This window comes from Chiloscyllium plagiosum, unplaced genomic scaffold (assembly GCF_037043375.1).
Source record: "Chiloscyllium plagiosum isolate Xiang-an unplaced genomic scaffold, Cpla_swu_hap1 HiC_scaffold_33, whole genome shotgun sequence".
Classification (NCBI taxonomy): Eukaryota; Metazoa; Chordata; class Chondrichthyes; order Orectolobiformes; family Hemiscylliidae; genus Chiloscyllium; species Chiloscyllium plagiosum.
Genome location: NW_028270171.1, coordinates 327,987 through 345,744, shown reverse-complemented (window position 1 = coordinate 345,744; position 17,758 = coordinate 327,987). Strand labels below are relative to the sequence as shown.

At 42.4% G+C, this 17,758-nt stretch overlaps 1 protein-coding gene across 2 annotated transcripts; it reads right to left on the bottom strand.

The window, feature by feature from the left end:
• Nucleotides 1-3,959: 3,959 nt before the first annotated feature.
• On the bottom strand, nt 3,960-17,428 carry pth2 (parathyroid hormone 2). 2 transcript variants are annotated; one of them, XM_087978065.1, is made up of 3 exons: nt 17,307-17,428; nt 5,686-5,795; nt 3,960-4,470 (listed from the first exon to the last, which is right to left on the bottom strand). In XM_087978065.1, the coding sequence occupies exons 2-3, from the start codon at nt 5,790-5,792 to the stop codon at nt 4,002-4,004; spliced, it is 576 nt and encodes a 191-aa protein (XP_087834191.1). In that variant the 5' UTR covers nt 5,793-5,795; nt 17,307-17,428; the 3' UTR covers nt 3,960-4,001. The 2 variants fall into 2 exon arrangements, with proteins under 2 accessions (XP_087834191.1, XP_087834190.1); XM_087978064.1 differs by having other exon boundaries at nt 17,312-17,428.
• Nucleotides 17,429-17,758: the final 330 nt, after the last annotated feature.

Sequence of the window (17,758 nt, the reverse complement as noted above, 5' to 3'; positions counted from 1 at the left end):
AGTTTATAAAGAAGCAAGCAGTTATTACTCGACATGAGATCACTAGAAAGTCTAGAAACCTAAGTCCTCCTAGCAATAATAAAGTCTTTGTAAGGATATAAGTTAGTCCTTAACAGACTCAGACATAACTTAAGGCAAACCTTGGCTTGATATTCATGGAGGAGAAAGTGAGGTCTGCAGATGCTGGAGATCAGAGCTGGAGATGTGTTGCTGGAAAAGCGCAGCAGGTCAGGCAGCATCCAGGGAACAGGAGAATCGACGTTTCGGGCATAAGCCCTTCTTCAGGACCCAAATATTCAACTACATTGTGTCACCTGGAGTCATAAACTCCCAAAATCATGAGGGTAGAATTTTGAATCCCTCACCGTATACTGCGTGGTCCCTCAGTTTTGTAAGGATGCTAATGGCATGCTTACATGCACTGGAAGCAGGGGGAACAAATTATGACAACAAACAACTTTTCATGCTGAGTTAATGCATCTTCTGACAACTTGGATTGTGTAGATAGTTACCACCTTCACATAAGCATTCACAGTTACACCCCCAAGCAAGCTGTGGGTTCTGCTTTGCTCTTTACAGTTATGGCAGTTTTGATCTGCAAGAGAAACAGAAGATTTGTCAACAAGTGTGTAACATTGTGTGCCTGAATAGCTAGAGGTCCATGAGGGTAGTAAGAGTTGAGTGTGGAATTGGTATCATTGGTAAATATATGAGAAATGGCATCTTTGGTCTAAGTCCTAAATGCCAGGGACTGCTGGTGGGTGAGTGATGTGAGTGTAGTGCATTGAGCAGCTTAAGGAGGATGTTGAAGATACATTCACTAACATTGACTACCTACTGAGGTATCTGACCATGTGGCATTGCTGCCCAGAGTCTGGGGCCAGACTCTTGGAATTGATGACCATTCTCAGGATGTTTCTTGAGAGCTTCCTAACTCTCCCTCCTCATGTTAACATCTTGGGCTATGGTGTGAAGTACTACATCCAACAACCTCGGGGACCTCTCTCTGAACTGGTGCACATTTGCCTTCAGTCAGCAATAGTGTAATGACTGCAACTCCCCTTGAAGAATGACAGGCTGCCTTAAAGAAATGTAAGGGGAGTTGTCTGTCTCAATTGAACCAGAGTGAGTTATTTGCAAACTGATCGGTTTAAAAATCACCTCTTCCCTGAGGCATCCCAGACCACCTTGTCTCAAATTTATGTATCGCCTGTCACTATACTACAACAGGCAGTAATACCATGCATGGAAATGATCACTGGTAACTATAAGTCTGAGGAACACCCATGCTCCACTTTCAATCACTGCTCTCATCACCACTGCTCTCAGTGCTCCAGAACCCACACAGCGCATCACTCCATTCATCATGCTGGTCAAGCCCATCTCCTCACTCCATCCCCTGCCCAACCTGGGAAATGTTTAACAGCGATGGAACAGGACAGTGAGCCAGGGTAAGGCAGTGAGACAGCAAGACCAGAGTGGGCAAGTGTTGAATTAGGATTGTGTGAATACCACAATCCAGAATGTTAAATGATTTTTTAAAAAACATGATCCTATTCTATGACAGAAGCACTTCACAGCATTGTTACTATTGATGTCCCAGACACTGTGACTATGTGGGCAGTGAGTGCCTCACTACACCTGCAATCTCCCACCTCTTGAATTACTCAAGTACTGCAAACCCACAATGTAATTTTCTGAAATAAAGCTCTCTAGTTTGCATTGGAATTAATAAACAGTTAATGATTTGATTGTTCCTTGAAGGAGACTGAGATAGTCCTTTTGGATTCAAAGAGTGTGTTGCTGGAAAAGCACAGCTGGTCAGGCAGTATCCGAGGAGCAGGAGAATCAATGTTACGAGCATCAATTCTTCATCAGGAACGAGGGGGTGGCCTGAGGGGCCTGAGAGTTAAATGGAAGGGGGTGGGGCTGGGGCTGGGGGGAAGGTAGCTGAGAAAGCAAAAAGTAGATGAAGGTGGAAGGTGATGGTGATAGGTCGGAGTGGAGGGTGGAGCGGCTAGATGGGAAGGAAGATGGACAGATAGGACAGGTCAAGAGGGTGGTGCCGAGTTGGAAGGTTGGAAGTGGGATAAGGTGTGGGGGAGGGGAAATGAGGAAACTGGTGGTCCTTTTGTATTGTCAGGTCATACTGCTCCATGTTCCTCCTTTTCCAACCACATTCGTTCACTCCCAGAAGGTACAGGATGAGTGGGTCTCTGGATTGCTGAATAGGAGCTGCAGCTCACAGCAAATATCGACAGAAAAATAAACAATGTTTCTTCTGGCTTTTAATTGCAGAGGAAAAAACAGTTTTGACCTTTCCAGGGATCCATTGCTTCTGCCAAAGAGTCATCTCCAATCTGTTCAGTGATCTGGAGACAATCACATAACTGTTGGCAGCCAGCAGGCCTTTGTCATCGATAAATGCTCACTAGTCCATAGACCAATCTGCTACTTATTGCCAGTCCCCTGGCTCCAGCTCATCTGCAATCTATGGCAATGGGTTCTACATATTCACCACCCTCTGGCGAAAAAAAGTCCTCCCTTTTTCAGACTTTATCAGACATCTTTGTCCACTTTCCTCGCCTGTCGCAGTCCTTCTGCAGCCTCTCCTCTTCCTCAACACTATCTGTCCCTCCACTTCTTTTTGTGTCATCTGCAAACAGAACAATAATGCTCTCAGTTCCTACATTCAGATCATTGAACATCATGTATAATGTGAATAGTTGTGGTCCCAACACGACACTTGTGGAACCAGCTGTCATCCTGAAAAAGACCCTTTTATCCCTACTTTCTGCCTTCTGCCAGCCAGCCAATCCTCCATCCAAGGTATTGACCTTGCCCCTAACATCTTGGCCTGTTCAGTACTATGTCAAAGGCCTTCTGGAAATCCAAATAGATCACATCCCATTGCCTCTCCTTTGTCTAACTTTCTCATTACCTCCTCAAAGAATTCTATCAGATTTGACAGGCATGACCTCTCCTTGAAGAAGCCATGCTAACTCTGCCCTATTTACCATACATGTTCAAGTACTCCGCAATCTCATCCTTTAAAATGGATTCTAAAATTGTACCAGTGACTGAGGTCAGGCTAACCAGCCTATACTTTCCTGTCTTCTGCTTCCCTCCCTTCTTAAACAGAGGTGTTACATTAGCCATTTTCAAATCCTCTGGAACCCTCTCTGATTCTAGTGTTTCCTGAAAGATCATCTACAATCTTCTCAGCTTTCTCCTTTGGAACTCTGGGATATAGTCCATCTTGTCCAAGTGATTTATCAACCTTCTGCCTTTCAGCTTTCCTAGCATCTTCTCCTTTGTGATGGCCACTGTCTTACCTTTGTCCCCTGATTGTCTTGAAGTTTTGGTATGCTGTTGCTGGAGTGTTCCACTATGAAACTCCATTGTCCCCATCTGTCTTCTGTACTGTTTGAGTCCCCAATGTTCCTATCAATGTAAACTATTTGACCCTAGCCACTGTATCATAGCCTTTCTCATGTTCAGCAGAACTTTATCTTCTCCATAATAAGGAGAACAATGCTCACTTTTACCAGTGTCTTCGTTCCTGCTACTAAGTGCTGTAAATCAGCTCAGCTTCCAAAGTCACCTACTAGTGCTGTAAATCAGCTCAGCTTCCAAAGTCACCTACTAGTGCTGTAAATCAGCTCAGCTTCCAAAGTCATCTACTAGTGCTGTAAATCAGCTCAGCTTCCAAAGTCACCGAAATGTAGCTTCTGGAACCCCAAACTGCTTAATCTCAATACCTCTGACTACTGTCTCACTCCCTGATTTAATTCAAGGGTTAGAATTGCACCTTTGATTTCAATGAAAACAATGTTGCTGCCAATGTTTAAAATAAGTGTTTTCCTGGAAGCAATGTTTGAAAACATAAAACTTACAAGTTTATGGTGTCTTTGAAGAGAGCTTTATTGCAGTTTGACAATGAATTACATTTCTGAATTTGAAACACTCACGAACACCAATATTCATAAATTGTATTGCATTTACTTTTTATTAATCACAAGTTGCCTCATTACAGCATTTAGCCATTTCTGCCTTTGCATCGCAGTCAGCAACTTGCTCTTTTCTCTAAAAGCAACATCATCAGCCACAACAAAACTTCTCTTCACTTCTTCATTGGTGCTTGGTTCCAGCCAATCAGACGACCAGCTTTTTCCCAAGGTAATGCTGGTCAGACCTGTACTGTCTGCAGGTTCTGTGTTTGGTTGACCATCATGATTTTTGAAATGCAGTGGGAATCTACCACGTTGCCTTAAAACTGGAATCCACCAGATCCCAGAATTCTTTCTCAGGAGTCCTTTAAGTGTGGGAACTGATGACATCATCTCAATGCCCCAATCATGCAAAGGGCCAGATGGATCCCAACCTGGAGGAAGCTGCAAGATATTCTCCACTTGTTCAACTCCTCTTGGTGCCGGCAAATTTCCAGTTTTCCAGGACCTAGACAGTGAACTACAATAAAACAAAACAATGTCACATCAAGGCATCCAAACATACATTTGGATTTCTAGGCTGTAACTTAATCTCAGATGGGATCATATTAAATATTAAGTAATCAGGGTGCCAATTTGTCATCAGGGTCATGTGTACTTCCCCATTTCTCACTGAATTCATAATCCAGTCCAATTCATTTAACCCCACCTCCTCCCCGCCCCATCCCCAAATCTCAGCTTCACCTATGCCTCCAATAAGAGGCTAAACTATTCATCAATCTGTAGTCAATTCCAGAAACATCTGAGGAAAATGTCTCTCAGATTGCTTCAACGTAATCAGACACAATCTAAAAGGTTCTAGTGTTGGTTGTTGTCCAAAATATTTTCTCCCCTCACCATACTTTTATAGTTCTCAAAACTATATCCTCACCACAACATCCAGAACCTTCCTTCCCCTGTTCAGGAATGTGAAATTTTGAGCCAACTCCATCCTCAGGTCCATTGTTTCTGTTCAATTCTATCATCACAAACAGCCCCCTCACTCATCTTGGGATTTGGGTCAAAATTGGGAGTGCTGTCTCACAGGCAAGGTAATACCGCTGTATCATACCTTACACAGGATGTTGAAGACTCCTTGATCACCATCCCTGTGTATGTCCTGTCCCAAAGGCAGGATAAACGTGCCACAAATGACAGTAGAATGGTATACAACATGGATAGACTGACTCTGGGAGACCTGAACCTGGTCATTTCTCATGACATCAGGTAAAATATGTGCTGATTACTACCTAGTGCCCTTCCTCCACTCTCTTTGACTAACAGGATGTGAAAGGTAAAAAGAGGTAAAAAGGGCTTTTGCCCGAAATGTCGATTTCGAAGCTTTTCGGATGCTGCCTGAATTGCTGTGCTCTTCCAGCACCACTGATCCAGTAACAGGATGTGATGCATTTTGAGAAATTCATTCTTTGTATAAAACATCCAAATTCCTCAAATTCATTCCTCATATTGACAGTGTAACAGATGTCATAGACTGGTGTATCTCTGGGGTCGACATTGATCCTGTATTTACTGATTAGCAACTCATCAAAAACCAATTTCATTCCCACTGCCGTCATAAATACAAACTTACGCCCTAGAAGCAGGCAGAAACTGTTCAGTACCTAGACAAAGGACACTACTTATACTGAAAGGAAACTATGTAAGTAACAGTAAATTGTCTGACTGGGTGTTTTACCTTTGTGTGTGTTTGAGCAAAGGAGGAACAGTTCCTAAGCAAGGAGCCAGGACGTAGCTCAGGATCAGTCCTAACAGTAGCGCTCGACTATTGGCTGGAGGCTCCATATCCTGAAGAGAAGAAACATAAAGTAACCCTCACCCAAACAATATATCTGTATTGACCCCCTTCTTTATGTGAAACATTTGACCACACACACACACACTAACAAACATTCAGATACTATCATAGTCACATACCCAAACACTCAGAGTTACAAACACATTTTCAGACACAAACAGGTACTGATGGAGATTTCATCTTCTCCAGGAGGGTAAGGGATGGGCTACAAATGCTTGCCTGGCCTGTGATGCCCAGATCCTTGGGAAAGATGAGAACAACACCCAGACATGGGCACAGAGAAAAAGACCAGACACCCAACCAGTCATACACATAGATGAAACATCATGATACAGAGCTACATGAAACCTAGAAGGTCTAGCAGCAAAGCAGTAATGCTCCTGGAATGTAAAGATTGAGATTAATCCTGTGGAGACATGAGTTCCAATGGCTTCTGGAATTAAAATCCAGTGCCAGTAATCATAAAATGGTTACAGAGGCTATTTGGTCTATTGTGTGTGTGCCTGCCCTTTCAAGTGATTCATTTTGGAAGGTCAAATTTGAGTGCAGAGTACAGGGTCAAAGGCAGGATTCTTGGCAGTGTGGAGGAACAGTGGGATCTTGGGATCCATATCCATAGATCCCTCAAAATTATTACCCAAGTTAATAGGGTTGTTAAAAAGGCATACTGTGTTGGCATTCATGAGCAGGGAGATTGGGGGGTTTAAGAGCAGCGAGGTTATACTGCATCTCTGTACAGCCTGATTAGACCACCCATGGGCAGGATGCGGAAGGTTTAGAGAGAGTGCAGAGGGGATTTACCAGGACGCTATCTAGACTGGAGGACATATCTTATGAAAAAAGATTGAGGGAAATAAGAATTTTCTCATTGGAACGAAAAAGTGTGAAAGGCAACATGATAGAGGTGTACAAGATGATGAGAGGTATAAATAGAGTGGATAGCCAGAGACTTTTTCCAGGGCAGAAATGTCTATCATGGGGTGGCATAATTTTAAGATGATTGGAGGAAGGTTTAGGGGAGATATGACACGGTGGCACAGTGGTTAGCACTGCTGCCTCACAGCGTCAGAGACCTGGGTTCATATTCCCACCTCAGGTGACTGTCTGTGTGGAGTTTGCACATTCTCCCCAAGTCTGTGTGGGTGTGCTCCGGTTTCCTCCCACGGTCCAAAAATGTTCAGGTTGAGTGAATTGGCCATGCTAAATTGCCTGTAGTGTAGGGGAATGGGTCTGGGTGGGTTGCTCTTTGGAGGGTCGGTGTGGACTTGTTGGGCTGAAGGGCCTGTTTCCATACTGTAATTTCTAATTTTAAAAATAATTATGTCAGAGGTAGGTTCTTTACACAGAGAGTGGTGGATGCTTGTAATGCACTGCTAGCAGTGGTAATAGATTCAGATACATTAGTAAGACATTTAAGTGACACTTGTATAGGCACATGGAAGATAGCACAATGAAGAGTGTGTAGGTTAGTCTGATTTTAGAGTAGAATAAAAGGCCAGCACAGCATCAAGGGCTGAAGGGCCTGTCCTATGCTGTATTGTACTATGAAACAATTCATCTAATTCCTTTTCCACATATTTCTGCAGACTTTTTTCTCGATGGTGAAATTACTGATTGCTTCATTAATGTTGTTTAGGGAAGGAACTTGATCCTTCATTTCCGATTTGGGACTCTGGACCCAGAGATGTACGGGTTTCAAAACTGATTTCTGAAAGAGCCTGACAAGCTAATCTGCTGTATTCAACCACCATAAAAGCATCAAGAAAGAATAAAGCCAGACAAGCCACATGTATCCGCTAAAGCAGCAGAAATAGTAAAGGATCATCAGGTACGGTTGATCTTCGACGTCCTCCTCACTGACATCTGGGGACTTTTTCCAAAATTGGGAGAGCTATCCCACAGAATGGTCAAGCAATATTCTAATATTGTGACATTTATTGAACCTGAACCATTACAGAACATGTCCCAGACTCCTCTATTGTCTCCTGCATATTTCTGTCCCACAGCAATAGGTTAACTCTTAACTGCCCTTGAAATAGTCAAGCAAACTATTCAGTTCAATAGGAGCCAAACCTGGGCAACAAATGCTGGCTTTGTCACATCCCATTTAAGAATAGTCAAAGAGATAGCGTTGACATCTTTCTAGAATCTTCTGAACTGTCAAGTCCCAGTAGTTGAAGTAACATGGACACACCCGAACCTTTTTCTGCTCTGGTGAGTGCAACTTGAGGCCTTTGTATTTTAAGTTCATTCCTGTGAGTAATCTTCAGAGGCACTAGGTCACAACAGATCAATATTTCTTACTATCCTAAAGTTATGATTGATTTCACAAGAAATCTTAACATTCCCTTTCAATTTTTTCTAAAATCAATTATAGATTCCGCAGGCATTCTAAAGGCAGAACAAATTTTCCTCATGTTTACAGCTCCTGGGGCAAATCCCTAATAATGTCAATGAACTTCAGCTTGAATTTCTCTCTTCTGTAGAATGGATCACACAGGCCTGTTGAGGTGTTTATCTGGAATTCGGAGTCTTACTTTGAACTAAATGTTTATTTTAAAACTGTCTTGTAAAGGTCGCATTTACAACAAACCCAACTGATTGATTTACAATGGGAATTCTAAAATGCCTCAGGAAACAAACAGACTCTTGAAATTTAATAGATGTCACCAGCCCAATCCATTTTTATTGGGTTTTTTAGCAGCATTTTCCAATAGCTGGCATTGATTGTGAACTGTAAAAAAACCCTGCCTCAATTTTTTTTCCTACCAGCCAACCCCGTGGAAATTGCCAATGATTCATTTCCCTAAAAATGCCCCAGGGCAGAACAAGTAACTCCAGACTAATCTGTAGAATATGAGTCAAACCCACTCAGAGACTGATACAGAGATAATTTCAAACGAAAAAGCTTTGTCATTAGATGGCTTTATGGGAAGGGGGTTGGAAATCAGGTTTGAATGTAACAGGTGGCAATCATGAGTTTGAGAGGGGGAGAGGGGATCAGGGGTCTGAGAGGGGGAGACGAGATCAGGGGTCTGAGAGGGGGAGAGGGGATCAGGGGTCTGAGAGGGGGAGATGGGATCAGGGGTCTGAGAGGGGGAGAGGGGATCAAGGGTTTGAGTGAGGAAGAGGGGATCAGGGGTTTGAGAGGGGGAGAGGGGATCAGGGGTTTGAGTGGGGGAGAGGGGATCAGGGGTCTCTGTGGGGGAGAGGGGATCAGGGGTCTGTGTGGGGGAGAGGGGATCAGGGGTCTGAGAGGGGGAGAGGGGATCAGGGGTCTGAGAGGGGGAGACGGGATCAGGGGTCTGAGAGGGGGAGAGGGGATCAGGGGTCTGTGTGGGGGAGAGGGGATCAAGGGTTTGAGTGAGGGAGAGGGGATCAGGGGTTTGAGTGGGGGAGAGGGGATCAGGGGTTTGAGTGAGGGAGAGGGGATCAGGGGTTTGAGTGGGGGAGAGGGGATCACGCAGAGAAGGCTACAATTTCTCCATCTGGCTGTTCAGGGCTTAACCCGAGCCTCTCATTTGGATTACTGGAAGATAACGGCTTCTTACTCTTGCCTTGTTGTTCAAATTGAGGAAGAAAACAATTGTACTCACCGCCTCACCATAGATATCACAATTTACTTCGGATTCAACACGAGTGATGTTGATCGTTGTTTGGGTGCACAGAACTGAGATTCACTATTCTGCCTGGTTTATATACGACTCCCAGATAATGACATCAATGTCCTCTTAAGGCTAATGATTGTATGTTTTAAAGTTTAAGGAAACACATTTCAAAAGCAACTGAGGTGTATAAGGATGATGAGGCAACTGTGGGACTTCCTGTGGGTGGAGGGAGTCAAGGTGATTTATTAACAATGTCCTGAAACCTCAGACAATTTTCAATGACCAATATTTTAAAGAGTTGCAATATTCCAGAGCCTAACTGAGGCTTGAAATAGACAACTATATTTAAATCTTTGAACTGAACATGAAATGGATGTTGTCTCAAGAGTTGGGCTCAGTAAAGGTGAAATGAAATGCTAAAGCTCATTAAAATTGTTTTGTATATCTGTATTTTGTTGACACTGAAAGTTGTCTTTACAGTTCCAGTTACATTAGGATAAGCTGTGAGTCATTGCCATTAACTGGAGTAGGGGATGTGGTCTGAAGTTAGTTTGGGTTCTTAACCTCATTTTATATACACTATTCATTATTTCATGTTTCTTCACTCTGATTTTTGGTTTGTAATGAGATAGAGATGAGCTGTGTTTCCAGCAGGAAGTTTCAAACACGTTATATATTTTATTTAGCAGAGTTTATGTTATGGGCACTGAATTGAATTTGAATTTTGAGTAAGTGGCTCTAACAGTTGGACTTGAAGAAGGGTTACACCCGAAACGTCGACTTCTGCGCCTCCAGACGGTGCCTGGCTTGCTGTGTTCTTCTATCCTCCTGCCTGTCTACCTTGGACTATCAGGTCAACATTGGAATTAAATGCTCGAACCTCACAGTCACTCCCTTCATGACAGCTGACAGTGAAAGGTGAAAAAGCCGGGCATTGGGTTTCTGGATCACCAACCTGAAAAAGAACCCCCTATCTTCACTCGCTATTTACTGCCCATTAGACAATTCTCTATCCATGTCCATACACTATCTCCAACACCATGGGCTCTCATGATTCACCTTAGGGTTGATGAAGGATTGAGACCAGATTGCCAAGGTGCAGGAACCTACAGGAACTCTTGTTGTGCTTATTACACAGCCACTGAGTGTGTTGCTGGCTCATTATTAGAGATTGATGGCAATGATTGGTTAAAATCATAATATTCTATGATAACAGGCTGGTAAACAGTGAATAAAATGGCCTTGTCTATTTTAAGCACAGGTTTACAATAAAAAAGGAGGCCACTCATCCTGACAAAGAGCTGAGCAGTTTGATCACCATTATCTACCTCTGTCCCTATTCCCAGTTCTTGATCTATGGCCCTGTAGTTTATAACATACTTTGCCTTTTTTTCTTTGCAAGAAGGGTTTGTGTCTTTACCATCCAATCCTGTAGGGGATTCCAGATCCCACACTCACCATCTCATCCCAGAATTTATTCTGCTCTTACCAGTTCAGTTTTTCTTGTATGTTCCTTGTGGAGAAGCAAAATTGTGAGATGATAATCAACAGGATATTCCTTGCCAATATTTCATTCAATGTCATATTATCTGCTGTTGTCTCTCAGACTAGTTAAGCAACAATCTGACATTGTCATACTCATGGAATCATACCTTACCGTGTCCTAAACACCACCATCCCACATCCCTGGATATGTCCTGTCCTACCGATAGGACAGACCCAGCAGAAGATGCGGCACAGTGGTATACAGTTGAGATTAGATTAGATTAGATTAGATTACTTACAGTGTGGAAACAGGCCCTTCGGCCCAACAAGTCCACACCGCCCCGCCGAAGCGCAACCCACCCAATACCCCTACGTGTACCCCTTACCTAACACTACGGGCAATTTAGCATAACCAATTCACCTGACCTGCACATCTTTGGACTGTGGGAGGAAACCAGAGCACCCGAAGGAAACCCACGCAGACACAGGGAGAATGGGCAAACTCCACACAGTCAGTCGCCTGAGGCGGGAATTGAACCCGGGTCTCCGGTGCTGTGAGGCCGGAGTACTCCGGCCCTTGTGGAGTATCTTCCATGACATTGTGTAGCACTATCACTGTGCTAAATGGGACAGTTCGAGCAACTCAAGACCGATATCCATAAGGCGCTGTGGACCATCAACAGCAGCAGAACTGACCAACTCATAGTCAATGAAGGGTGCAGGAAGGAATGCCAGAAGCAGTAACAGGTGTCAACCTGGTGAAGCTACCAAACAGGATCACCTGAATGCCAAATACCACAAGTGCTAGACTGAGGTAAATGATTCCACAATCAATGGATTAGATCTAAGCTCTGCAGTCCTGCCACATCTAGTCATCAACAGTGGTGGACAACTAAATAACTCACTGAAGGAAGACGGCCCACAAATGTACCCATTCTTATGATCGGGGAACCCAGCACATCAGCGCAAAAGGAAAAATTTAAGCCTTTGCAACAATCTTCAGCCAGACATATTGAATAATGATCCATTGCTGCTTCCTCCAGTGGTTCCCAGCATTACAGATTCCAGTCTTCAGTCAATTTGATTCACTCCAAGTAATGACAAGAAATGGTTGGAGACACTGCAAAGGCTATGGGCCCTGACAACATTCCAACAATTGTACTGAAGACCTGTGCTCCAGAACTTGTACTCCCCTAGCAAAGTTGTTCCAGTACAGTTACAACACTGGTATTTATCTGACGATGAGGAAAATTGGCCATGTATGTCCTGTACACAGGAAAAATCCAACCCAGCCAATTACTGCACCATCAATCTGCTCGCAATCAAAAATGATGAAAGGTGTCATCAACAGTACTATCAAGCAGCACCTGCTCAGCAATAATCTGCCCAGTGATGCCCAGTTTAGGTTCTGCCAGGGCCACTCAGCTCCTGACCTCCTTACAGCTTTGGTGCAAACATGGACAAAACAATTAAATTCCAAGGGTGAGGTGAGAGTGATAGCCATTGACATCATGGCTGCATTTAACTGAATGGGCATTAAGGAGCCCGAGCAAAACTGGAATCAATGGGTATCCAGGAAAAGTTCTCCACTGTTTGAAGTCATACCTGGCACAAAGGTATGGTGTTATTGGAGGTCAGATATCTCAGCTCCAGGACATCTCTGCAAGAGTTCTTCAGGAAAATGCCCAAGGCCCAACCATCTTCAGCTGCCTCATCAATGATCTTCCCTTCCTCATAAGGTCAGAATGGTGATGTTCATTGATGAATGTACAGCATCATTTACAACTCCTCAGATATTGAAGCAGTCCATACCCAAACGCAACAAGATCTGGAGAATATCAGGTTTGGACTGACAAGTGACAAGCAACATTGGCTTTACACAAGTGCTAGGCAATGACCATCTTCAATAAGAGAGAAGCTAATCATTGCACCTTGACATTTGATGCCATCACCATTATTGAAACGCCACAATCAACACATCATTGACCAGAAACTGAACTTGACTAGCCATTTAAATACTGTAGCTAAAAAAGGAATATCACCATGATTTTTTCTGGTTTGGAGTGTTTTAGATGTAAGGAGAGGTTGGACAAACTTGGATTATTTTCACTAGAGCATCAGAGGCTGCAGGACTTCATACAAGTATATAAAATTATGAGGGGCATGGATAGGTTGAATAGTTGCAATCTTTTTCACAGGGTGGAAATGTCAATATCAGGCTTGCAATACTGTGGTGAGTAACTCACCTCCTAAGCTGTCCACCATTTACAAGGCACAAGTCAGAAGTGTGATTCCCCACTTTCCTGGATGGGTGCAGCTCCAACAACACTCAAGAAGCTTGACACCATCCAGGACAAAGCAACCCGCTTGATTGGCACCGCATCCACAAATACCCTCTCTCTCCACACTGGTGCTCAGTAGCAGCAGTGTGTACTATGTACAAAATGCATGGCAGAAATCCACCAATGATCCTTGGACAGCACCTTCCAAACCCAAAACTACTTCCATCTAGAAGGACAAGGGCAGCAGGTGAATGGGAGCACCACCACCTGCAAGTTCCCATCAAGCCACTCATTATCCTGATTTGGAAATATATTGCCATTCCATCACTGTGACTGGGTTAAAATCCTGGAATTCCCTCCCCAACAAGACTATAATTCAACCTACAGCACATGCACTGCAGCGGTTCAAGAAGGCAACTCGGGACAGGAAATAAATGCTGAACCCCCACATGGAACATAGAGCAGTACAGCATAGGAACAAGCCTTTTAGCCCTATATATCTGCACCAACCATTATGATATTCTAAACTCATGCCACCTACCTGCACATAGCTTCTATCCCTCTGTTCCCTGTTTATTCACATGCCTGCTTAAATGTCTCTTGAATTTTGCTAACATATCTGCTTCCACCACCTTCCCTAGCAGCACATTCTGGGCTTCTACCACTCTCTGTGTAAAAAGCTTTCCTCACACATCTCCTTTAAATTTTCCCCTCTCTGTTTAAATGTACACCCCCTAGTATTTGACATTTCCTACTGGCAAAGTGACCCTTACTACCCACCCTATCCATGGCTCTCATAATTTTATTTACTTCTATCAGGTTGCCCCTCAGCCTCTGACGCTCCAGTAAAAATAATCCAAGTTTGTCTAATCTCTCCTTGTAGCTAATGTACTCCAATCCAGGCAATATCCTGGTGAACCTCTTTGCAGCCTCTCCAAAGACTTGACATCCTTCCTGTAATGTGGCAATCAGAACTGCACGCAATATTCCAAACGTGACCTAACTAAAATGTTATACAGTTGCAACATGAGTTGCCAACTTTTATACTCAATGCCTGAACTGATTAAGGTCTTATGCCTTCCTTACCATGATATCCATTTGTATTAGCACTTCTGGGGAACTATAGACTTGCACCCCAAGATCCCTCTGTATAACAGTGCTCCTCAGGATCCTACCATTTACTGCATAATTTCTTCTTGCATTTGACCTCCCTCCCAAAATGAATTAACTCACACGTGTCCAAGATTAAACTCCACCTGCCATTTCTCCATCCAACTTTGAATGATTAAATTAAAAAGCACAGACTTCCATTGGGTCACTCTTTGATTCAACATGGATTACATAAGCTTTTAATTTACTTCTTCAGTTTGGCATGAGGAATCTGACTAAAATGCATGTGACTAAGACCACCAGGTGACTCTTATCCAACCTACCTCTTACCTCTTACCTTCTCAAAGAATTGCATAATTAATCAGACATGACATTTCCTTAACAAATCCGTGCTTACTCTTTGATGAATCTGTTTTTCTCTAAATAATATTTTCTCCTGTTGCCCACAATGTTTCCACTTGTTTGCCCTTCACCGAGATGAAGCTGCTTGGCCTTTTACAATTCAAGCTCTCCCTTCTCTATTTAAACACCTGACCATTTAAAACAAACATAATTTCTCACTGAGAAACATTAGTATTTAGAATTTTCTTCCTCAAAAGTCAATGGACATAGAATCTTCAAATATTTTTAAGGCAGAGGTAGGTAGGTTCTTCATGACCAAGCAGATGAAAGATTACCAAGGATATGCAGGAATGTAGAATCAAGGTTTAAATCAATTCAGCCACAATATTATTGAAGGGCAGGGCTGAGTGGTCTGCTTTTGTTTTTTATTTATATGTAGGACAGCGTTAGTAGTTTCCAGTCCTCCAATAACATGCCTGTATCCAGGAAGGATTTGAAAGTGACGGACTAGACCTTCTGGCATTTTCTCTCTGGCATCTCCTAGCAACCGGGTTTCCATTTAGAGTCATAGAAATGTACAGCATGGGTGTGGCCATTTATGCTCACTCACAATGTTTATCCCATCCAATATTTCAGAGTGTGCCTCTTTGACAGTGCCTGTTCCATTTTCTGAAAGCTGAACTTTCTTTTGCCTTGAAATTATCCCTGCACTTTCCTTCTGCTCTTCTTTTATTTCACAAACATCTTTTGGTTTAGCTCAACTTTACTTACCAATATCTTTACATATATGTGCATTGATCTTACTGAAACATGTAGGATCTTAAGGTGGGTTCTGAAATGGTGCTACCCCCCCTACCCAACAAAAGCTGAACTTAAGGAACGTGAGCTTTGGAACTCATTCCTCCAGAGAGTCACTGAATATTTTTAAGGCAGCAATAGATAGACTCTCCACTAAAAAGTGAGTCAAATGTTATCAGGCATAGATTGAAATATGGTGTTAACATTACATCAGATCAACCAAATGTTTTTGAATAGTGAAGCCAGTTAGAGGGGATCAATGGTCCTTGTTTCTTACTGATATGGTTGCATGTTTACCTCTGCATTTTCTAGATTCCTCTAGGCTTTCTGCAGCATGGTATCTGACATGAAATAAATTTTTATTTCCCCAAATCCTATGTTTTGACATTCAGGAATTTTACTTTATTGCTCCTTCTTGAGACCGAGAACAGTTTAATAACACTGAGGTCAGTATAGCATGTCATCTCATTCAGAAGCACAAGTGACTCTGTGATCTTGGGCCCTGTTCCACCTTCCCTACGTCATCAATCAATCAATTGTTCAAGTGACTCCTGAGAAAGAGAGACCACTGCTGGCTGAGTGTGATCCTGGCTCATTTCTGAAGTAACTGAGGACAGCCCAGTCTGCCCTGACATAGGGCCAGATCTCCAAACGGTTCAAGGGGAAAGTTATCTACAGGTGTATGGGGATAAGGCAGGGGGAATAGAATTAATTCAAGAACTCTATCAAAACACAAACAATCAAATACCCCCATTCTGTTATACATCATTCGATGAATGAAATCAACTAGTGAGGTGGGACAAGCTACAGGCTGTGACTGTAGCCAGGTTTGTAGCAATACATTGGCATAAACCTAGTGTCTGTTACTAACCTTGTCTGATTGGTTCCATGATTTAATTCATTATTTACATTAGTTTAAAAAGCCAAATTCAAATAGAATTCAATCCTGAAACAAATACTTCAGACAGAAGCCCTGCACAGTATTCGTGACTTACTTTAAATTTATAATAAAATAAATTCTATAATGATTTGTAACAGACTGGACCATAAGTAAAACTCCTGAACTGCTACATGGAAGCAATATGTCAAAATGCTGGTGTTATTTCCTGACTGACAGTCTATATCCCCATAGCTACTGATTAACTGCTTTCTAATTATCTGCCCATAGGTTAAGTGTCATTGTCTAACCATTCATGAGTTAATGGCTTATTGGGCAGTTCACAGATTGTTGGTCATCTACCCACAACTTAACAACACACTTATTAACTTTTGCTCATTAATAGCCTATCTAATGGCCCAATAACTAACTGCTAATTTATTGCACACTAGTTAAGCTCCTATGAATTAACTAACAATAATTAACTATTCATTGCTTAACTATTTACATTTTTTGAACTTCATTCATGGGATTTGACACCAATGGCAAAATGAGTAGTTGTTTCACACCCTAATTGTCCTGTGGAAAGTAATTATTTTCAGTTAATAGCCCACTCACTTGTTAATAATTGCTAGTTGACAGGCTGCTAATTGGCCACCTAGTAGTTAACTGCTTAGTAATTAATTATTACTGTGAATTAACAATGTGTGCTGGTTAACTACAACGGGTTAATTTACTCATTAATCAACTAACTATTTGACTGGTTTTGGTTAAGCACCCATTAATTAACTACCCATAATCTGCCACTGGATAACTACCCATTAATTGACTACCCACTCATTAAATGCAAATGGTTAACCATCCATTGGTAAGCCACCCATTGGTCAATTAAATACTGGTTAACAATTACCAAGTACCTATCAGCAGGCATGTGACGTCAAATTTTACAATATAAAAAAACAAGTTTTAAATAAAAAATAAAAATTTAAGCAGTTCAACCTTACGGTATTCTCCTGGTGATGAAGCCGAATTGGATCTTCCTCTTCTCTGAACAATACCAAAGGGAAAAGACAAGAAAGTGAAATTGTTGGAGTGAAAGTGGCTGAATGATGGAAAGTGAGATCCTGGCGTTCGATCAGTGACGGACAGAGAGGCAATGCTTTGTTTCATGGGTTAGATATCAGATGGGATTGAGCTGACTGAGACTGACTGTTCCATTAATCCTCCTGTCATCATTCTTAGGCTAAATTCAAATAGAGACCCACCTCCTTCCCTCACCTGTAGTACTGTGTCTGAGGATTGTTAAACTTAGAGGATGGTGATGGTCTACAGGCGAATTTCTGGAAGAGGCTGTTGCAGCATTACAGCATTATTCTACGTCTTTAACATTTCATTGTGAAATTTACTTACTTATCTCCTGTTGAAATTATTTCCTCATTTTTAAAAATAGT